A 24,238-nucleotide genomic window follows, 5' to 3' on the forward strand; every position below is an offset into this window, starting at 1 on the left:
ATTTGAAACATAATCAATAATCAACATATTCCACTAATTAATATCATCATTCAGTTGAAAACTCAACCAGACCATTATTCATCCTTCCCTTGAGAAATTAGCTCCATAAAACTACTTGAAACAATGACAAAATGGTTACTGAAAAATGAAAATTAATGAAAATGTAAGAAAATATATTTTATTAAGTATATATATGCACCCATTATTTGAGCATTTCAGAAAAACACATAAATGAGCCTAGCATTGCATAATTCTTAAAGACTCAATAAAAAAAAAGAATTTCCCATAAACTGTTTCCTAAACTGTGAGTCAAAAAAAATTGACACCTCACAAATCCCAATTTTTATGAAAAAATATGTCATGAACACATAATTATTATAGATGGCCTGAAAGAGTATGTTCTCCCAAATAATTTGATACCATATTTATGTGGTATGTGTTAACGGTTGGATGATCAGGAGGTATTCTTTGCAGTGATGTAAATTTTGATTTGTGCCAAAGTAAGGCATGACTGCAATGAATGGATCCAGATGTCAATGATGTCATAATCCTACAATGATCGCATTAACATCCATTTCAAAATGTGGGCAGGCCCACAAAGTACACAAAGGTACAAGCAGGCCTTTAATTAGCACACCTGGCAGTCCCTCTATTGGTAATGATGGTTACCCCTGTAACATAATCGAAGAGTCCAGATACTGCAGGAGTTTGACCACACTTTGTGAGAAGGGCATTCTACTGTTACTTTTACCAAGAAATAACACGTGTCTGTCTTTTCTCTTCATTTAAAGGTAAGCTTGGTTCATCTTTCAAGTTATTATAATCATTGAATTGTTGAGTGTGATTGGATGTTGAATATTAACTAATGCCAGTTAAAAGTTATTGATTATGTGTGTGACTATATGATGTAGAAGGAGTTCTAAGAAGTACTAATTGTTGAAGAGTGATGTTGATTGACTGTGATTTCTATGCCAGAAAAGAAGTACATTGGAAGAGTATTATTAATTGAACATTATGTAGTTCCATTGTGGTTTGAACTTTCTGATGCAAAGAATAGTAGGTAAAATCATAAACTTTGAATGTTTATGTCTGTAAGGTTCTCATAGAATGAAGTACAGACCTGTTATACATTCTTATGGAAGTTTATCCCCAGTTTAGTATTGGAGCATGTAGATAGAATAAGAGTTTGTTTAGAGTGGATAAAGAAAAGATAAATGTTATATCACCAAGGGTACTTTCCAGGTTTACGTTATATTTCTATAAAGCTGAGAGGATAATAGTTCAGCATTTTGATAATATTGTCTAGGTATGCAATGAAGTTCATAATACCTTTAGAGTTAGAGGGTATTACGAATCACAGTTTAGTTAGGAATATATATAATATTATCTGTATGTTACTAGGTTAGTGTTTATTCGATTCGATAATGAAACTGTATTAATGATTATGTAGATGTAAATAGGAACTCGTTAATACATTGTGTTATCAATGTTAAGTTTATTATATAAGACTGAATAACCTCGGGGTTACAGTATCTTGATATATATGTTGAATCGCAACATATATATATTATTATTTTGTATACACTCATGTGTTTGATTATTTGTTTAAATAAAAAGATTCTACTGTTACTTTTACCAAGAAATAACACGTGTCTGTCTTTTCTCTTCATTTAAAGGGTCGAGGCGGGCTACATTTTGGAGGCACTGCCCGGAGGATGCTGAGATGGTGTACGAGTTCTCCCTAGCGACTCCACCCAACTCCAACATCTCCGAACAGCCCTAGACGAGGCCCTACCCAATTCCAGAGACAGCTTGACAAGAAGGCCGATTCCGGAGCTATCTATGATGGCAGGATTTGAGGAGCTGATCGACGATGTGCTGCAGAGATTGTCAGCGAGCACGGAAGAGCAGCTACTAAAGGCGGCAGCGGAGCTCAAGCTACCTGAGGAAGACGTGGGGAAGGCCAAGTCGAAAGGGCGAGCAGGACTGAAGCGTGTCATCAGACGCTTCCTAGATAGGGATGAGCTGGAGGATTCAGAGGACGGAGGCAAATCAGTGTTGCAGGGTTTGGCCAAGATCCTGGGAAAGGGGGACAGAGATGGAGATGAGAATGTGGTTGAGGTAAAGGCCAGGACCACTAAGCTTCCAAGGGAACCACCCACCCAGCCAAAGTCAGACCAGCCAGCTAAAGAGGCAGACGACACGTCACAGAGATCCCCCATCCTCAAGATGACCAACCAGCTGCCACATACTCCAGTCACGTGGAGAAAGGAGTTTAGGATACAGGGGCAGATTGGCGAGCCTAGCCAGAAGGACAAACTCTCTTTCGTTTCCCTCGCAAGACAGATTAACAGTGGCTTGAAAAAAGGATTTCCAGCTGAGGAGATCACCGAAGCAGTGGTGCGTGCTGTGAATCCAGGGCTCTCGCTCCGGAGCTATTTGGAGGGTCGAGGTGATTTGGACTTGCCACTGTTGCGTCGCCTCCTGCGATCCCATTTTAGGGAGAGGGACGCTACTGCACTCTTCCAGGAGTTATCCTCGGCTGTGCAGGTTCCAAAGGAATCGCCACATGACTTCGTGCTCTGCACCCTGGACTTGAAACAAAAGGTACTGTTCGCCTCAGAGGAAAAGGGGGCAGCAATCTGCTATGGGAGTACGCAGGTCCACAAGATGGCGTGGAGAGCAATCTCCACCGGTCTCCAGGATGCTGTTATCCAGCATGAGCTCAGGTCTACTCTACAACAAGATGTATCGGATGAGGAGCTTCTGGAGGTGTTGACCACTGCAGTTGCACATGAGAGTGAGCGTCAACAAAAGCTGAAACCTCGCCAAGCCCGAGTTGCTGCTGCCATCGCAGAACCGGCAAAGCCTGAGACCACCTCTAAGCAAACGAGTAAGACAGAGGCACTGAACTTGAAAGAGCTGACGAACAGCATCCAACAGATTGTGAAGGCCGAGCTCAGTGCTCTGATGGCTCAACCGAGAGGACCAAGATCTGGCAGGAGAGAGAGGGGCTGCGAGGCATGCCAGCAACAAGGACAAGGAGAGAGCTGCCGCCACTGTTTCCGGTGTGGACGCTCTGAACATTATGCCAGGGGATGCAACATGAGGAGGCAGGGAAACGGGGTAGGGTTACTTGGGAGGGACAACCAGTAACCTCCGATCCATCAAAGTCCCGACCTACCCTCAACTCGACAACACCTACAATAAACCCCAAGACGAGGACGCGAATGATAAAACTTATTGGAAAACAATGCCTTGTATTTTTGGTGCTGAATGATACGCATGTTGAAGTCTTGTGGGACACAGGAGCACAAGTCTCAATAATTTCCTTAGATTGGCTGCGACAGTACATACCCAAAACCCAAGTCCTACCCATTTCAGCAATCCTAGATGGAGAGGAGACTTTGCAGGTGGCTGCAGTGAATGATACAGTCGTCTCATATGAAGGATGGGTGAAGCTGCAGTTGAGAATACCAAGGCGTGAACAGAAACCAGCCATCACCGTTCCTGTCCTCGTAACCAATCAAGCAATGAGGCACCCGATCATCGGTTACAATGTTATCGAGGAACTCATCAAGGAAGACTCCAAGAATGATGCCAAGATATCCCTTAATCGTATCCTCCCTAAATCTCATTGGCAGAAAATCAATGCGCTCACTGCTATTCTGAAGGGCCAGGAAGGAGAGGATATGTGCAGTGTCCTGATGGGCAGACATCCCATTACAATCAACCCTGGACAGACTCGAATGATTGTCTGCAATGTCCGCCTCAACCTCGCCGACTCAACCACTGTCCTGTTGGAAGCCGACCCCCTTCATGTCCTTCCCGACGGGTTGAGCATCGAGTCAACACCTGTCGACCTCAAGGCTGGGAGACGCATGAAGATATCCACCCCAATCACCAACGACAGGAAGTGCAGTATCACCTTACCATCGTATTCATGCTTGGGGAAACTAACTGCACTGCGCTCTGTATTACCAGCAGAGTTGCTCCAGGAGGGCAGACCACACCCAACCATGAAGGCGCATGTCGCCGAGGTGTCTGTTACATCTGCTGACAGCCTGCTAACTGAGAAATGGGCCCCATCAGTCGACTTGTCCCATCTGGATGACGGCCAGAAAGCAGGAGTGGAGGCGATGCTGAAGGAAGAAAGCGCTGCATTTGTCAAGAATGAACAAGACATGGGGTGTATCCAATCATTACAGATGCATCTTACACTGACTGACAATACACCGGTCCAGAAGACATACATGGCGGTCCCTCCACCCCTGATGAAGGAAGTGCGTGAATATCTACGAGACCTGATTAGCCGAGGCTGGATTGCAAAGTCAAAATCTGCTTACTCATCTCCAATAGTGTGCGTGCGTAAGAAGGATGGGACTTTGCGATTGTGTGTGGACTATCGCCAACTTAATCAGAGGACCATGGCCGATCGCCAGCCAATACCCCGAATCCAAGACACATTGGACACTTTAGATGGCAATCGGTGGTTTTCAACGCTGGACCAGGGTAAAGCCTACCACCAAGGTTTTATGGATGAGGCCAGCCGTCCCCTCACTGCCTTCATCACACCTTGGGGATTGTACGAATGGGTGAGGATTCCTTTCGGCTTGAAAAACGCTCCGGCTGCTTTCCAAAGATGCATGGAATCTTGTCTAGAGGGTCTCAACAACGAAATATGTGTCACATACCTGGATGACATTCTTGTCTACAGTAAGACGTTTGAGGAACATGTTTCTCGTCTCAGAACAATCCTTCAGACAGTGCAAAAACATGGAATGAAGCTACGGCCTGCCAAATGTCATCTTTTCCAGGAAGAGGTTAACTACCTGGGACGCCTTGTTTCAGCTGAGGGCCATCGACCAAACCCGGCCGACATAACTGCAGTACTGGCTTTGAAGGAAAAGAAACCAGCCACCGTTGGAGACGTGAGGAAAATCATGGGTCTACTCGGCTATTACCGTCGGTATATACCAGATTTCTCAAAGATGGCAAAACCCATGTACAACCTGTTAACAACAGACGTCAGCTCAGGAGGAACCAAGAAGAAGAAGAAATCTAACAAACAGGCATCTAAGAAACACCACCAGGCTTCTTCCCGCACTCCTGTAACATGGACACAACTTCACCAAGAGAGAGTGGAGATGCTAATCGATCATTTGGTCCAACCACCCGTTATGGCTTTTCCAGATTTCTCACAGCCATTCGTGTTACACACAGATGCATCACAGGAAGGTCTTGGAGCAGTCTTGTACCAGCGCAAAGATGGAAAGTTACGGGTGATCGCCTATGCATCCCGCACCCTTACACCGGCAGAGCGGAATTATAATTTGCACTCTGGCAAATTGGAATTTCTAGCCCTGAAGTGGTCAGTATGTGACAAGTTCCGCGACTACCTATTCTATGCTCCCTCTTTCCTTGTCTACACAGATAACAATCCGCTGACCTACATGATGTCTACCGCAAAGTTGAATGCAACTGGGCAAAGATGGGTATCAGAGCTTGCTGACTTCAACTTCACAGTGAAATACCGCCCAGGCCATGCCAACGCTGATGCAGATACGCTGTCAAGGATGCCTCTGAACATAGAGACATACATCGACGAATGCACAGAACAATCGCCAGCTTCCAGTATATGTGTAGCAGTGACACAAGTGCATGAAGCTCAGGAAACCCTTCCACTAGTAGCCAGCCTTACAGCGGATATTGCCATGGCTGAGGGTTTGGACGATAGCTCATCCCCAATCCAAGAAGTATCCAAGGAAGAACTCGCCAAGGCTCAGCATGATGACCGTGTGCTTGGAAAGATCATCAAACTGAAAGAACAGGACAACTCTCCAACCCCCACATGTTGGAGGTCTGCTTCTAGTGAAGAGAGAGCCCTCTTGCGAGAGTTGAAGAAACTGGAGTTAGGGCAAGATGGCATCCTCCATCGTAGAACACCAACTAGAAGACAAATCGTCCTACCTCCATGCTACCGGATGCGAGTGCTCAAGGATCTGCATGTAAACATGGGTCATCTTGGTGTAGATCGAGTACTCGATTTAGCAAGGCAAAGGTTCTACTGGCCAAACATGCAGAAAGATGTGGAACACTTCATCCATCATGAATGTAGCTGTCTCATCCAGCGTAAACCTAACCGACAGATTAGAGTTCCAATGGTACCAATCATGACATCTGAGCCCCTAGAGCTCATCTCCATAGACTTTGTACACCTGGAAACCAGTAAAGGTGGTTATGAGTATATACTTGTTGTGGTTGATCATTTTACAAGGTATGCTCAAGCATATCCCACGAGGAATAAGTCTGGCCAAACTGCAGCTGACAGAATCTTTAATGATTTTGTACTTAGATTCGGTTTTCCCCGCCGGATACTCCATGATCAAGGAGGCGAGTTTGAGAATAGGTTATTCCACCGGCTGCAGCAGCTATCAGGGGTGCAGAATTCAAGGACAACTCCCTATCACCCCCAAGGGAATGGAAAAGCTGAGTGTTTCAACAGGACACTCCTTTCGATGTTGAGGACGCTTTCCGTGGAGCAAAAGTCAAACTGGAAGGAGCACCTACTTAAAGTAGTCCACGCCTACAATTCTACTCGAAACGAGGCGACTGGCTATGCCCCAGCCTTCCTGATGTTTGGTCGTACACCAAGGCTACCAATCGACTTAGCATTCGGACTGAATGAAGAACACTCCACAACTGGTGACCAAAAGACATATGCTCAGAGATGGAAAACAGCCATGAGGGAAGCCTATGACCTGGCAAAGCATACATCGCAGGCCAAGGCAGAAGCTACAAAGAAAACCAGAGACAAGGGACTACATCCACTCCCCTTAGAGCAAGGTGATAGGGTACTGGTGAGAAATATGGTACCACAACAAGGGCCCTCAAAATTGCGGTCATACTGGGAGAAGCAAGTTCATATCGTGAAACGGCGTCTTTCTCCAGACATCCCTGTATATGAAGTCTGTCCTGAGATCGGTCAAGGTAGAGTTAGAGTGCTCCATCGCAATATGTTGTTGCCCTGTGATTACTTGGGATTGCGAGTTCAGCAGGATCAGCCAAGCGGAGACAGGCAGAGACGAATACCTCGGGCACTACCACAGGCCTCCCCAGCAGAGATGAGAGACGAAAGTGGTGACTCGGATGATGAAGAAGTCACGCTTATTCCTGTTCATCCACACATTGCATCACCACCATCTTCGCCACCTCCACCTCAGCCCCCATCTCGACTTGAGCCAAGGTATCCATTGCAGCCAACACCAGACAGCAGGATTGCTGATGATAACCAGCAAGGCACACCTCAAGCACCCTTACCTCATCCTGCTAACATACCTCCACCTCCCCCTGCCCCAATCCCACCTGTCCCAATGCCACCTTTCCTACCACCACCACCACCACCACCTCCCACTTTCTTTTCTTCACAGGATGCTGACCTCTACGACTCAGGAGACTGTAGCCCTCCGCAGCAGGATCGTCGGAACCCACCACGCAGGAGACAGCCTCCGCCGGTTCTGACCTATACTCAGCTTGGTGAGCCTCAGCAATGGCGACGGGACCCCAATGTCAACATGGTGCAAACTGAGCTCCCAAGGATGAATGGACAGCCAGGGCTGTACTACCCGCATACACAACCACACCAGAGGATGATGCATCAAGCAGACCCCTGGTCATGGGATGCTGGCCTACCGAGAGGACAGCAGCAGGTTCGTATACCTCATGAAATGCCTTCGTTTATCTCCAGGCCTGCGTGGGACGCGGGACAATTCCAGCAATGGCAGCCATGGATGACAAGGACCCCCGCCCCACAGCCGACATTTGGTCAGAACTAATTTGAACATTTGAACAATTGACCTATACGAACACTGGACCGTATGTCTAGCTCGGACACCAAAATCATGAATATGACATCTTGGAAAGAGACTGCGGCAGATATTCTAATTTAAAATAAGTTATTTTTATGGTTTTTTTTTAAGATCATGAGTTCTTGGATGTTTAGAAAAACCTTTTGGACATTTTGCATGTTCTAGAGAGTCCTCTGGTTATCTTTTGTGCTGGATTGTACCGATAGTGAAAAGTCCTGCTAAAAGGTAATGTTAGGGTAGCATGGGTGACTTTCAGTGTAATTACGGAGAGAGTATGCAGATACTGCGACGGAAAAATTTATTACTTGAAACAACTGTAAAAGTTGCTTGGATAAGAAAGGAAGGCCTCTTTTCTTCTTCCAGACCTCTGAAATGGAATAATTCCATGAGGAAGTGAATTTTTTTTTTTCCTTTTGACTCTGCCACAGAAATGAGTTCTCTCATTCTTTTGATACCAGATGACTACTCTAGGTGTGCAAGCGTTTATTTGAATACATGCATATTTTTGTTTAAACTGTTGTATTGTAAGTTGATGATGATAGGGTACCATGAAAATGAACCGGCCAGCTTATTTTTTCGGGGGGAGAGTGTGGGCAGGCCCACAAAGTACACAAAGGTACAAGCAGGCCTTTAATTAACACACCTGGCAGTCCCTCTATTGGTAATGATGGTTACCCCTGTAACATAATCGAAGAGTCCAGATACTGCAGGAGTTTGAACACACTTTGTGAGAAGGGCATTCTACTGTTACTTTTACCAAGAAATAACACGTGTCTGTCTTTTCTCTTCATTTAAAGGTAAGCTTGGTTCATCTTTCAAGTTATTATAATCATTGAATTGTTGAGTGTGATTGGATGTTGAATATTAACTAATGCCAGTTAAAAGTTATTGATTATGTGTGTGACTATATGATGTAGAAGGAGTTCTAAGAAGTACTAATTGTTGAAGAGTGATGTTGATTGACTGTGATTTCTATGCCAGAAAAGAAGTACATTGGAAGAGTATTATTAATTGAACATTATGTAGTTCCATTGTGGTTTGAACTTTCTGATGCAAAGAATAGTAGGTAAAATCATAAACTTTGAATGTTTATGTCTGTAAGGTTCTCATAGAATGAAGTACAGACCTGTTATACATTCTTATGGAAGTTTATCCCCAGTTTAGTATTGGAGCATGTAGATAGAATAAGAGTTTGTTTAGAGTGGATAAAGAAAAGATAAATGTTATATCACCAAGGGTACTTTCCAGGTTTACGTTATATTTCTATAAAGCTGAGAGGATAATAGCATTTTGATAATATTGTCTAGGTATGCAATGAAGTTCATAATACCTTTAGAGTTAGAGGGTATTACGAATCACAGTTTAGTTAGGAATATATATAATATTATCTGTATGTTACTAGGTTAGTGTTTATTAGATTCGATAATGAAACTGTATTAATGATTATGTAGATGTAAATAGGAACTCGTTAATACATTGTGTTATCAATGTTAAGTTTATTATATAAGACTGAATAACCTCGGGGTTACAGTATCTTGATATATATGTTGAATCGCAACATATATATATTATTATTTTGTATACACTCATGTGTTTGATTATTTGTTTAAATAAAAAGATTCTACTGTTACTTTTACCAAGAAATAACACGTGTCTGTCTTTTCTCTTCATTTAAAGGGTCGAGGCGGGCTACAAAAACACCTTTTCAATAATTTACATTATAATTGTTTAAAAAACACTTTTTAGTATCAATTCTAAAGTTAATTTCATTGAAAAGGGATTTGCAAATATGTTTACTAACTCATGTAGGATTGTGACATTAGCATCTAGATTCATTCATTGCAGTCATGCCTTATTTTGGCGCAAGTCAAAATTTACATCACTGCAAAGAGTACCTACTGTTTATCGAAGCGTGGACACATACCACAAAAATGTGGTATCAAATGAATTTGGAGAAGATACTCTTTCCAGCCTTATTATGATTATGGGTTCATGACAATTTTTTCCTTAAAATGGCGATTTGTGACGTGTCAAGTATTTTTGAACCACACAGTATAATTGACCATTGTAATGAGTCATAAAGATAAGAGAATAGAGTAACAAGTGGAATGCCTCTGGCCGTCTCACCTGCATCACGCGATTCAATATAGCAGCAGTGCTGATTTTGAAAACTACTATAACTCGCACAAGATGTTCAGTGATACTTGGTTACTCTTATTTCCACGTTTTATGAACTAGACCAATACACTTATAGAGATATGATGGCAATTCAACAAATACCCCCAACGTGGCCAAAGTTCTTTGACCTTACATGACCTTTGACCTTGATCATGTGACCTGAAACTCGCACAGGATGTTCAGTGATACTTGATTACTATTATGTCCAAGTTTTATGAACTAGACCAACACACTTTCAAATTTATGGCTGTAATTCAACAAATACCCCAATTTGACCAAAGTTCATTGACCCTAAATGACCTTTGACCTTGATCATGTGACCTGAAACTTGCACAGGATGTTCAGTAATACTTGATTACTATTATGTCCAAGTTTCATGAATCAGATCCATAAACTTTCAAAGTTATGATGGTAATTCAACAAATACCCCAATTCGGCCAAAGTTCATTGACCCTAAATGACCTTTGACCTTGGTCATGTGACGTGAAACTCATGCAGGATGTTCAGTGATACTTGATTAACCTTATGTATAAGTTTCATGAACTAGGTCCATATATTTTCTAAGTTATGATGACATTTCAAAAACTTAACCTTAGGTTAAGATTTTGATGTTGATTCCCCCAACATGGTCTAAGTTCATTGACCCTAAATGACCTTTGACCTTGGTCATGTGACATGAAACTCAGGCAGGATGTTCAGTAATACTTGATTAACCTTATGGCCAAGTTTCATGAACTAGGTCCATATACTTTCTAAGTTATGCTGTCATTTCAAAAACTTAACCTCAGGTTAAGATTTGGTGTTGACGCCGCCGCCGCCGTCGGAAAAGCGGCGCCTATAGTCTCACTCTGCTATGCAGGTGAGACAAAAATACAGTAAAACATTGATATACAAAACAGAATCAGATAAAAAATCTTATTACTACGGAACAAGAAACAACTCTCATATCTCATATTATAATGTCATTCTCTATCATCATCCAAAGTGTTGTTGTGTTCGTACGATTTGCGCAAGATTTTTAAGGGGTGCCATAATCCCCCCCCCCCCGAGACTGATAAGACTAAAAATACCCCTGGCCTGGGGTACTCTCACGGTTAAAGAGTAAAATAAAAAAAAATAAAAAGCACAGAGAGAGGTTACTATCATATACATGTATCTCTAATAAAGAGCAAACAGCTTTCTGCTTTCATAATTGTAGGCCTATGTTCTTCTTGGTTCTAAAATCCAGATTTTTTTTCTTTGGTGTAATGGACACAAATTCAAATTACTCTTTCAATCAACAAAATGTTTCAGGCTAATCATATATACAGCAAATAAACCAGACTGAAATATGTCTCTTAGGGCTATTATGTGTTGTTCGGGACATTTCGACAATATCTAGTCTCTTAGCTAAATGCTCGAGCAATATTTTCTTTTTTTGTCAATGATAAAGCTATAGGGGTAGTCATGTGAAAAAACCAATAACCAACAAAATTGCTTGATTATGGATGAAGTAAAGGTAAAAATGTTTTACATGCTGTACAAGACTCAGAAATGTCCCGTACGGAATGCAACAGTTACACCTCTAATTCACCCATGGACAACATATTTTTGTTGGTTGTCATTTTTTACATAACTACCAATAGAATCCTCCCTTAATGTTAAGTATTGCACATATCGAGGCTCTATTAAAATAAAAGAGTTTTTTTTATATATCACCAAATCTACACTGATAATTAGCACTTGAGCTCCCTAATAATACTGCAAACTCTGAAGAAAAATCTTTTCCTTTTTAATATTTGAAAGCACTAAAAAAATTGTATGATGATTGCAGAATTAATGATCTTCCTAACATTAGTAAGTACTGTAAATCTTTTCAAAGAAACTCAACAATTATTCCCTTTCTTTCTTCAATTTCTATAAAATGCTTCACAAATTACAATAGGCCTACAATACCCTTTCACCAGTTATACATGTAGTCATAACTGAAATGAAATAATTGATAAATAATAATTCTTTTAAAAAAGATAAATAGACATTTACATTGAGTTAGATTTAATTTCCTCACAATATGGCATGAATTCCAAAGCAAAATAAAAGTGAGCATCAGCAAATAATTTCACATCAAAACTTGTCTTTGTCTTGAAACAAAAAATTACTCACAGGCAGCCCTGATAGGAAGACCCTGACTAGAATGACCCATGGATCTCATGGGAAAAAATAAGCCTGTTCAAAGGCATTTGATGTCTGAGATAGGTTGACTGGGTCATAGTTGTAGATCAAATGCTTGGCCATCTCATCAGGAGAGCTGAACTGGTGCTGACTCTTCCGTGCTGGATCATCAAAAAGAGAACCAAGATGTCAAAAAACTTACAAGAGCAGTTGATTTGTATCCTGTGTTAAGGATTATTAGCAGTGTTGTCGCTACATACAGTATATTGCATGACAATACTCTTTTTTTTCTAACCATAATCCTTTGGCACTTGGGTGGTAATTATGGACTTCGACTCTGTTCAAACACATGGTAGGCACCAGCCAATCTCTCATCAGAATTCCCAATTTTTTTAATAGTTGATCACCGGGTACTGGCTGGTGCTCAATATCATAGTTTTTATATGAACCATGTAACGTATCCTTTGTATACTGCCATGAGTGTTATACATGTAATACTAAATAATAATAGATTTATATAGTGCACTTTCCATCTTGATTAGATGCTCAAGGCGCTTCAGAGCAGAACAACAAAAACTATCATCATGTCTGGAAACAAAATAAATGAATCAGTAAATAAATGAATTTATAAATATCACAACTAGAATTCATATAAATTACTTTGAATTTATCTTATGTCATGAGAATTAATATTAGATGATTTACCTTCCTCTACAAAGAAGTTTGCCATATACTGCATGAGCTCCACACATTCCTTAGCATGACATGAATTCACTTTCCATTCAAAGGCATTCTTCTCAGGATGCCATTGGGTGCCATAAAATGGGTAGTCATACGCTGAAAAGAAAAGAAATAATTACCAAGGTAATTAATTCCCTGTCCAGCTCATAAAATAATAATAATAATAATAGGCATTTATATAGCGCCATCTATTTAGAAATATTCTATTCCGAGGCGCGTTGGTATTATTATTATTACCCCGGCTTTAGCTCGAGCTGCCTTTCAGCGCTCATGCATTCAAGGAATTAATCCTGCCAGGTACCCATTCATCTCACCTGGGTCGAGTGCAGCACAATGTGGATAAATTTCTTGCTGAAGGAAATTACGCCATGGCTGGGATTAAACCAAACAGTTACCAACATTTACCAAACCCTGCATTATGCTACATTTACCTTTTTAGCCAAACACAAGCACACATTTGTCACAAAAAAGCCTACATGTATTTTCATTCATTATTATATAAAGATTTAAATTTTTCAGATGTTTGGTAAAGAGTGCCATCTTGTGGCTGAAACCAAAAATAGTAAACAGACTTGGCCAATACCACTAAAATAATCAATTTCCCTCCTAATTGCCACAGTTTTTATCGATTTTTCAAAAATCAACAAATTAACAGAGAATATTTAAAGTTTTCATCCATAACATTGAACATATGATAAGAATTTCACAGGTAAATTTATGCAAAACACAAGTTAGCAATATGATGATAAGGCAAAACAATGTAATAAGCAACAAGCATAAAATGATTTAAATAATTTTGAGAAGTTGTTTTGTGAGAATACCTTCAACGGTTGATATGAACCTAACACCATTCAGGTCTACGTTGGTTGAAAGAACTTGAAAGAAGGAGGACAAGGCTGTAAATCTGGTAAAATTCTGTGAACAATACAAAATATATTATTACTGGTCTAATTTAGTTTATGTATCAAGATCACCACTTGCAATTTATCATCATCATCCCCAACATCATCATAACCATCTTAATACCACCCCAATCATTACCATCATTATCATCGCCACATAATTATCATACCAGGCCTGAAATTTTGACATCTTTTAATGCAAGGTCATCTTTCTACAGGGCACATTTATATATTACAGTGCAAATGGGAAAATAAAAAAGGCACATAGAATATCTGATAATGAGAGGGGCACCAAGATGAATTAATAGGGCATCTATTAAAGGCCATAGCCCTTATAGATAGTCTTGGATTAATTTAAGCCCTCTTATCCTCATCATCACCATTTTCATCCTCATCATAAACACCACCATCGTCATTTAAATATTGCCATCACCACCATTACCATCATCATCATCACTATCACAATCACCATCATTTTACAACCACCAAAATAATCATCATCATTATCACCACCAACTACACCATCGCCATTATCACCCAAATAACCACTATCATCATTATCATTTATCTTGAAGGGCCTCACCGAAACTTTCTTTGATAAATCATTGAATTATGATAAATTTGAATGAGAAGTAACTCCTAAAGCCTGGCTCACATCTTTGCCTTTTTAAGCTGTGTACAGCTCCATTAGTTGGAAAAAGCAATACGCAACCTAACTTGCAATCACACTTTTACCTGCAAGCTCATTAGAGATTGTACAAACTTGCACGTAATAAAGCTAGGTAATGTGGACTAAAGCAAGGAAATTTGCAGTAAATCAAACCTTAACGCTGCGTTAATGCCTACGTGAAGTCACTCGCTGTTACTTGTTGTTACTCGTTCTTGCACATCCTTGCTCATATTTGCTTGTTGCCACTAGTCTTTGCTCGTTGCCACTAGTCTTAGCTCGTATGAATTTTGGTTGCCTTCAGACCTCTGCGGATATTTGAAAAATTCAAACTACTGGGCTAGAAACAAACGCCTCTGCGTTAGCCTATATATTGACCTCGTATTAGCTTATTTCATTGCGCTTTGTTGCGTTTGACTGCGTTTGTCTACATTCAGCTGATTGCAAGCCCAAAACGTAAAGGTGTAAGCCAGGCTTATTGACCACATCATCGCTTTCATACTTACAGTTGGAGTTAATGCCATGTTATGTGAGTTGAGAGTTGAATTGACTGTTGATAGAGTCTTGATGATACTGGGAGGTGTAGTGTTGGCATTCAGCAATCTACTCTGTTCATAACCTAGAAAGAAAAATGGCATTCTTATATATCAAACTCTATGGGGATGAATGTATGACTTGAGTAACAGGGGCATACTTCAAAATCAAATATCAACTGCAGCCCCATTTCATAAAAGAGTCAAATTACAACTCGACACCATCTCTATAGAAAGCCAAGCTGGGTAATATGTAGCCTACAATCTAGGCAGAGGCTGCAGTTATTGTCTTTGCTGTTAAGCTGAACGCAAGCGATACGTCTGATCTGGCGAAGACTGCATTTAGAGCTGCAAAGCAGCCACCGCCTATATACTCCCGTCTTGCTTTGGATGTTGTTTTTATTATCGACTTTGAAATGACGCAGTTTTTCGTACGAAAAATTCTTATGCATATGTATGAGAACAAATAAATCGGACCAATCAGAAATACGTTGGAAAGAAGGTAATGCATATAAGTCACATGACATGACGTACACTTTCTTCATCCACGATGACGAGTATGAGTACACGCGACAAACTTCTGCGAGAGTTTGGATTATGCTGCCGATAAACTCCGCATTCCTAGTGGAAAATTCCGAAATCTTTAAGAATCTGCCTTTCGTAGCACTATTGACTACGGGAGGGATGTGGAAAAAGCGAAATCTACCAGGCAATCCCTCTGTGTAACGATGATATCTTCGCTTTTATGATCTCAAGTCGTTGGCACACGACAGCAATACAGGTACCGGTACGGATCCCGGTACCACAACACGTCAAACGACGAGATGAATACATGAATATTGATTGGGCAGACGGGAGTGTATAGGCGGTGGCTGCTTTGCAGCCACAAATGCGTAGTCTTTGCCAGATCAGACGTATCACTTGCGTTCAGCTTAACAGCAAAGACAATAACTGCAGCCTCCGCCTAGATTATAGGCTAGGTAATATGCTGAATGGGCAAAAATGCATATGCATGGAACAGGCATGTAGAAAGCATATATATCTGTTACCTACAGGTAACAGTTATTGTCCATCTTGGCTTTCCATAGAGATCATGTCTGTTACCTACAGGTAACAATCATAGTCCATCTTGGCTTTCCATAGAGATTATATCTGTTAACTACAGGAAACGGTTATTGTCCATCTTGATTTTCCACAGAGACGGCATCTAGATAAATGGGGTCACAATATGCATATACTATATACTCTGTCTATGTCTTGGCTTCATATAATTCTCTGTCTGTTTAAAGCTAAATTACAGTAGTTGCAGTAAAACACTAATTTCGTGAGAAAGTCTGTTAAACCAAGGTTAAGTATGACTATATCATCGTGAATCTAGATCTGGTACAGTTACATAAACTGAACTTTGTGAAATCATAAAATCTAAGCTGAAATACGATCACACTGAAGATCGCCAACACAGATAGGCACACGTGGGACAGTGTATTATTATTGCTGGAATAAAGACCCGACGGAAGTGACCGAATCCGCACTTATTTTGGTTATTTCTCAGCAATTACACAATTTCTTCCAGAATCCTTTGGCACATACTTTTTATTCATACAAACAGACACTTGGGTGGTCATTATATTAGATTCTGTAAAAAGTCATTTTGAGATCGTTACCAGAACTGGAATTTACCTTTAAACAATAGCTTTAACAGATTGCATTCAAATCAATATGCTGACCACTATCATTGACAAATTATCATTGCCTGATAAAGATTACCATTGGTCAATTACACATGAGACAAACAACTCACTTCCTTTCATTATAGACAGCAATGACCCTATACAGGGTCATCAATAAAGTGACTGAACTTTATCTCTCTCAAACTTGCAAAAAACAATAGCTTGATTTTTGTGCCTTTAGGATCTACTGTCAAATTTTCTGGTGCCAAAATATGAACAATCCTCAGTTATCAAATACATGTAAATGTATGTAAAGTTCAAGGTGATGCTAGCCCATGTTATAGGCACTTTGCAAGAATGAAATAAAATGACAATCATCAATTTTATCATCACCACCATCATCTATTTAAAAAGCACCTTGAGCAATCTGCATATAAGTGCATTATCATCATCATCATCATTATCATCGTCATCATCATTATCATCATCAGTAGCAGCAGCATCATCATAATCATCATAATCATCATTATCATCTCTATCACTATCATCTTCATCGTCCTCCTCCTTCTCATCATCACAATCATAATCATCATCATTGTTACCATCACTTCATTATCATCATTATCATCATCTTCTTCATCACCACCACCATCACCTTCATCATCATCATCATCATCATCATTACCATAATCATCATCACCATCATAATCATCATCATCATCATCGGCCTCCTCCTCCTCATCATCATCATCATTACTACATACATATCATCATATAAGAAAAGATATCTGAACCTTACCTTGTTCTAGCTGTACAGGGAAACTAATATTAGATGCCTTGATGCCTTCTTTAAGTACATCTTCTCCAGCCGTCTGCACCATAAGCTCCTCAAATCCAAGACATATCCCCCAGAGAGGAAAGAAGTCTCCTTGTTTATTAGCCTAGGGTATAATCGACAAAGGGAATGGGATCAATGTTTTATAAACTGGTTGTAACAGCACAAACATGATTATGACTGAAATTTCTAAAAATGATAGACTAAATTCTCATTAAAACTTGTTATTGATGAAAAATTTTCTATATTATTCTGTTTATTTTCAAGTTTTTCCTCATTTAACATTAATGTGTCATTACTTTTACCTTTTTGGTATGATTTATAAAAAAAAGATACTTTTTATTAAATCCTAACTTGCACTGGGGGGGCTGAAAGGCCCCCCTCCCATTGACTAATTTCACCATGTGCACCAAGTCATCTTGTGACTTTTTTATTTGAAGCCTTGCGCATATTTTGACACCAAGTTTGTGAAAATATGACATCTGTTACAGAGTCATGTGACTTTCTGGCTTCTGTGACCAGAAGTCAAACTATAAAGTGATTTTTTCCAATTTTTGTACAAAATCAATAGGAAAGTGATGGATGTTTTTCATTCTAAATCAGACCTTGTTCATCATTTATTTCAACATAAAATTGATCAAAATAAAGTACTCAAACAAAATATGTAACAAAAAATAATAAAATAAACATTAAAAACAAAAGGATACATAAAATCATAAAACAATAAAATATATATAAGAATAAATGTAAATTTCAGATATTTTTCTATGCTTCAATATTAACAAGGCTTCCAGGATACTTCTTAGAAAAAGAAAATTTACAAGAAGCTTTGTTTATAAAGTTATTACAGAAATGTATGATTTATGCATATCATGTAAAAAAGCATTTTTATTTAATTTTTACCACTGTTTAGCTCTTTGTGCAATTCAAAAGGCAATTGCAACTTTTCCATCAGCCCCTTTGGACCCCCCCCCCCCTCCCCAGTAATTTCACGGACCAAAATAGCCCAGTTCAGTTAAGGTTATTTGATCATCATCACGTTAGTATACAGTGTATATACTTTTCATTAGGTAATTAACTTTTATCATGACTGAGTAAAACCATATTCATTACTATCATCAAAGTGTAAAATGTAATACCTGAACAATCTTTATCAAATTATCAAACATAAATGTACAGATAATTGAAATAATCCATTTCCTTGGAGTTTACCTCAAGGCCTAAATGATAGAGAATATGTGCTGCCCCTGAATAGCCGATGTGAGAAACATCTATAATGTCAGATCCTCCTCCAGGAAACAGTATCCTGAGATAGAATAAAATGGAGAAGAAAAATACTCAGAATTCTGTCTTAGGACTCTTATCAATAAACTTGTGTTCAATATCTCACGATCAATCATTTTATACTGATATGTAAAAATAGATTATTTTGGTGGTATAAATGCAGTTCTGGAGGTAATTTCCATTTCAAAATTGGTGATGACTTTTTCATGCTATCTAATAAATTTGCTTTGATCAAGGAAATTTAGTCACTGTTCTGTTGATCTTACCTTATAAATGTGACCGTAGACCACAAAAAGCATGTAATAGGTTGTAAATATTGGAATTTGCTTATTTTTAAATGTTGAATTAATCATGCTTATTTATGATTGGGTAAGGAATACTAGATTATTAAAGCTAAAACTTTCTGAATAATCCTCTCTCTTATCTGTAATCGAAAACTATCTGAAATGGCACTAATGATTTTGTAACTTTTTGCCTTATTATGAGAGCAGACATTATTTCAAAACTCTCATGTTGTAAACCAGATCCTATCCACCATGAAATCACATTGAATATTCAATCACCAGACTTCAGAAAAAATGACAAATAATTTTTCTTTTTTAATAAACCATTGTCTCCCCTTTCTGCTCACCACTGAAATCCCTTTGCAACTTTGGGGTTGCTTTAAGGTGGAGAGTTATGATCCCCAGCTCAAAGTCCACTTCATTTATACATTCAAAGAATTATTTCAATTACATTCTAACTTTTCTTTCAATCACATGGTAATTAACAGGCTTAAAAAGTGAATATTTTAGCCTTAGGAAATATGAAAGATTCTATAAACATTAAACACAAGGGCCTGTATTCTGAACTCGGGTTTAAATTAAACCCTGGTTTAAAGTTGTGGTTTAACTATGGAGAGCCAATTGGAGCACAAATCCCTTACAGAACACATTCAATATATTAACTCATATGACACCCAAATTGTTCATTGTCTGGGAATTGTCTGGGAATGATAACTGAAGTATTTTTCTTCATTATGAAAGCAAAAGGAAACAAAATAGTAAACATAAGAAACATACAATATATACAGAATTTTTTAACTTTTGGCTCCCCATAATTTTAGCAGAGTTAGACCGTGGTCTAAGTTAAACCTGACTTCAGAATACGGGCCATAGCTTCCTACAGAAGCAGAGTTCCCAGGAACAAATGTCTTTGAAACCTCATCTTACCCATTGAGAGATTTGAAAATGTTGTTATAGTATTCATCCGTTTGATTTACAAGGATGGGAACAACTCGAGCACCAGCAGACTCCAGATACTTGATGTAGGATGCAGCGATGTAAGAGGCCCCATACTTCTTTGTCGATGAGGAACTCCCTTGCGCCAACACACCTTAAATGCGTTTGGAAAAAAAATGTGTAACTTACTCAATTACCAATATTAACAGTAAGGCCCTAAAAGACTACCTTCCCCCTTTCTTTTCAAATTAAATTCTCTAGATGCAGTATCAATACATAACTGCTCCTACCACTCTCAGTAAATCCAAAATGGTATGTTTGTCTAGACCGGGAAAATTATTCATGGTTGATGTTGCAGCTCCTCCAGACTATCAAAAAATATAGGGCTTATAATGACAACTTACAATCAGGCTCATTTTACACTGCCCTTATAAAAAAATTGATTTGGATTGAACTGAACTTGGAAAATGGCCCTCTAGTCTTACATATATCTTTTGTAGCATTATTGTAACTAATAATCAATAAATTGTTCATCATAAGTCAATACAGAACTATAGTCAAGACAGCCCGGCACATAAAGTGGATAACTAGACCTAGATTTACAGAATAGATTCTTGCAACATGATCACCCTCCTCGATTATACCCTCATTTTCCTTCTTTAACTTTTTAACTGAGCACTCCTACTTTTGCTTCTCAAGTTCTCATCCTCCTTTCTTCTTTCGATCCTTCTCCTTCTCAATCTCCTGTCAAACTTCTCATTCTCATCCATTTCATCACTGGCTAGACCAAAAGCTTCAGTTTCTGTGATGTCAGTTGTTCCACTTGACTCCTGACTTGACTACTCTCTTGATTGTGTAGGAAAGTTTTAAATGTAAAAAAATATATGTTTAAAAACCCCTCCAAACAGATGAATTCAACTGCATGGCATGCATTGATTGGTCTGCTTTCCAATGAAATGTTTCTTCAAAAGACAAAACACAATAAATGCTTGTGAAGTTGTGTATTATTCTTGAATAAACATGCATGCTGTAAAAAGACTTTGGCAGTGTATCCTATTGCCGGACACCTTTATTTTAGTGCTTTAAAAATGACAACTAGAGGAAATACAATCAAGAAAAATTCACACTTGCTATTCCAAATATTATGAAAATTATGAATATGATGAAATTATTTTATATTTACCAACCATTTTCTTTGCATCGCACTTGCCGCATACCCCTCCACGAAAAACAATTATTTTCGGACGCACGCCGGACGGGTAAAGATATCCTTGATTATAATGATGTAAGAACAAATTTGTGTGATTTTTTTCTTCTTATATCATATCATGAGTAAATTCTAAGTTTTTATTTGCTTTTTTTATATCGAATCTGAGCAGATGTTGGTAATAAATTCGTATTTGATAACTTATTAAATCTTATCTTGTTTGCTGCATGTTCCATGGCACTTTCCAATAATAATAAGTTCTATCGATGCGCTGCCGATCGACGGCTCTACTCACGGTAAACCTCGCGCACGGGTACCTTGAGAACTAGCCGTCGACGATCACCCACAATACACCATACCTCATCATTCGATCGAAGGAGTGGACGAGATTGAAATTCGGCAAATCAGGCCCATATTTCCGTTAGAAAATATACAAATTGTTAATGCAAACTATGTCATCAGTAGAGGCGCACGGCCAATATGGGAGACTCTCTCCAATAGGGGAGACAATCTCCCACATTGGAGACTTGCTTTGCAAAAGGACAAAAGAAACAACACCAACAAAAGCATGATTTTTTCCACCCAAAATTTTTGTCTCACTGAGGTCAGAAGCCCATTTGTTTTGTATGTGATTGACAACAAAAATCCTTATCAAAACAAAAGTAGACGGTGAATATTTAAAGTAGACGGTGAAAAGGGGTAATTTTTCATGAGGAATCTGCTTATCACATTTTTATTTGCCGCCAAGGTAATCCTTTTGCAGCAAATGTAAACAAAGGAAATTGGACTCCAAAACTGGAGACTGTCTCTGAAATTGGATACCCAAATTCTTTACAAAAGTCTCTGATATTGGAGATAATCTCCCACATTGGAGACAGTCTCCAATATTGGCCGTGCGCCTCTACTGGTCATATGATATTTTAAGCATTTTCTGTCATTTTAGAGATAAATAAGGTAAAAGTTTGATTTTTTCACCTTGTTTTAGCAATCTTGTTCTATGTATTGCTCTGTGAAATCGAATTGCGGAAGTCTTACGGTACGAAATTGTTTTCGAACGCAGTAATATGCGCGTCCGGAATCATAATATTGTCCGGTAATTTAGTAATACATTACAAATACAATACGTGACGATACTATTACTAAAAAATATGTGAAACACAGATCCTGCTTGAATTCGTAATCAGCTAATACACCGAGGACCTTGGATACGTGTCTTTGGGTACACAGATAATTAGTCAAAAATATTTGGCACAATTAAGCACGGTCAAATTAAATAGTGAGGTCCGCGATGGAGGGCCCACTCCACTCACACGTATTGCGACTATGCTGGGCCCACTCAACATAATAGCAATCGCAGCTCTCACCCAGCCAGAGCGCCTGGCGCGACACAGGTGGAGTTTCCGTAATCACAATCAAAAGGCGAGAAATCAGCCGGAGAATTACTTCAGTGAAACAAAAAATAAATACGTGGTATTGCAACTTACCCACAACGGGACGAAGTGGAAGAGCATATGTAGAGATGATTGACACTGAAATAATTAGGAAAGTTACTTTAAAGATAAAAGTATTCATTGTGAAATTAAGTCGGAACGTCGTCTGCAAAATCCTCGAGTACGGTGCCGTACTTGTTGTGAACGATCGTGTGATGCAATCAGAGTTATCAGACCACGCACGCGCACTTGATGATAGCGAGGCTATAACGGTAGAGCTCGAGCTCGCTACGAGATGGAGGCCGAGGATGCCTGCCGATGACGTGATGGTGTGGGGGTGCCGGGTGGCGAGGGTGGACGCAATGGGTCGATAGACGAAAAGGATTCAAGAATCAACAAAATTAAAATCTTAAAATAGAGAGAGTGTCTTCACTGGCGTAAATGGGGGGGGGGGGGGGGGCCTGGCCCAAAAAAGTTCCACCACCAAGATAAAAATGAGAAAAATGAACAAAAGGAAAGGAAAAAAACACATTAAATATGTTATTTTATATTGACTAATTAATCCCTCTTTAGCTTTTCTTATCAAAGAAGGTAAAAAATATTTCTTGTTCACTCAAAACTTTCAAAAATTGTGCTCATTACACAGTGATGTTTGGGGTTTGTCCCCCTAATTTTATTTGGCTCATTACCCTACTGGGTGTTTGTGTGAGGAAACAGGGGTATACAATTTTTCCCTCCCCCCTTCCCCCCCCCCAAAAAAAAAAAAATATTCAGGGTTGCAAGCTGCATGTCCAATGGAAATGAATAATTGTCATCGTTGGAAAAGGCAGAAAGGAAGGCTTTTGTAGTCACATTCATTTTCTTTTCAATTTTTTTAAGGTCTACTGCCATCACAATTCATTCATATTCATTCTCATCTGTTTTATCTTATTTCCCAAAAAGAGCACATCCTTTTTTTTCTTTATTGTGTACATCCTGCCACTCCCCCTCTTCTCATCCCCCCTCTCACTCTCTCCCTCCCTCCCTCCCCCTCTCCCATTCTTTCTCCCTCTCTCTCTCAGCTCTCCCTCTCCGTATGTCTGTGAGTTAAAAACATGGCAAATAGTTAATCTGTGCATCAAAGTGCATTACAAAAATTATTCTATGCATTTCAATCACTTGTTTATGATTTACGATCAGACCATTCTATTCATCAAATTGATAAGGCAATCATTTCAATTCAAAGTCAAAACAGAATATGAGAGTCTATTCTTGGAAAAAAATCCAAACTGTCTGTTAACAAAACTATTATTTTTAGGTCTTACTGTAAACTAATACAGTATATATATATATATATATATATATATATATATATATATATATATATATATATATATATATATAACTAGAATAAATGTAACCACTTTTATTTTAAAATGTAAATGACAAAAAACACTATTTCCATTCCTATTTTAATATTCCATTTTAAAGTATCCAACAACATACCCACAGGAATATAACCTCTGAAACTCTAGACGATTTCTTAAAAGAAAAAAAACAGACCATCACAGCC

At 39.0% G+C, this 24,238-nt stretch overlaps 1 protein-coding gene across 2 annotated transcripts; it reads right to left on the minus strand.

Annotated features, from left to right (window-relative positions):
• Window positions 1-152: 152 nt before the first annotated feature.
• LOC129269219 (gamma-glutamyl hydrolase A-like) lies at window positions 153-22,928 on the minus strand. 2 transcript variants are annotated; one of them, XR_010294840.1, is made up of 9 exons: window positions 22,741-22,927; window positions 20,041-20,203; window positions 18,758-18,851; window positions 17,510-17,651; window positions 15,014-15,126; window positions 13,760-13,853; window positions 12,903-13,034; window positions 10,913-12,358; window positions 153-386 (listed from the first exon to the last, which is right to left on the minus strand). XR_010294840.1 is itself a non-coding variant. In XM_054906687.2 (8 exons), exons 1-8 carry the CDS (start codon window positions 22,826-22,828, stop codon window positions 12,234-12,236), a joined length of 951 nt encoding a protein of 316 aa, XP_054762662.2. In that variant the 5' UTR covers window positions 22,829-22,928; the 3' UTR covers window positions 7,977-12,233. The 2 variants fall into 2 exon arrangements, 1 of the variants encoding a protein (XP_054762662.2); XM_054906687.2 differs by lacking the exon at window positions 153-386 and having other exon boundaries at window positions 7,977-12,358; window positions 22,741-22,928.
• Between the last annotated feature and the right edge of the window lie 1,310 nt (window positions 22,929-24,238).

This window comes from Lytechinus pictus, chromosome 10, assembly GCF_037042905.1.
Source record: "Lytechinus pictus isolate F3 Inbred chromosome 10, Lp3.0, whole genome shotgun sequence".
Classification (NCBI taxonomy): Eukaryota; Metazoa; Echinodermata; class Echinoidea; order Temnopleuroida; family Toxopneustidae; genus Lytechinus; species Lytechinus pictus.

Bases quoted from the DNA above. Each gene is read 5' to 3' on its own strand.
- LOC129269219 (XM_054906687.2), bottom strand. From the start codon at position 22,828: ATGAATACTTTTATCTTTAAAGTAACTTTCCTAATTATTTCAGTGTCA. The intron at 18,852-20,040 runs GTAAGATGAGGT...ATTCTATCTCAG, and splicing joins ATTTTCAAATCTCTCAATGG to GATACTGTTTCCTGGAGGAG. The intron at 12,359-12,902 runs GTAAATCATCTA...TTGATGATCCAG, and splicing joins AAACTTCTTTGTAGAGGAAG to CACGGAAGAGTCAGCACCAG.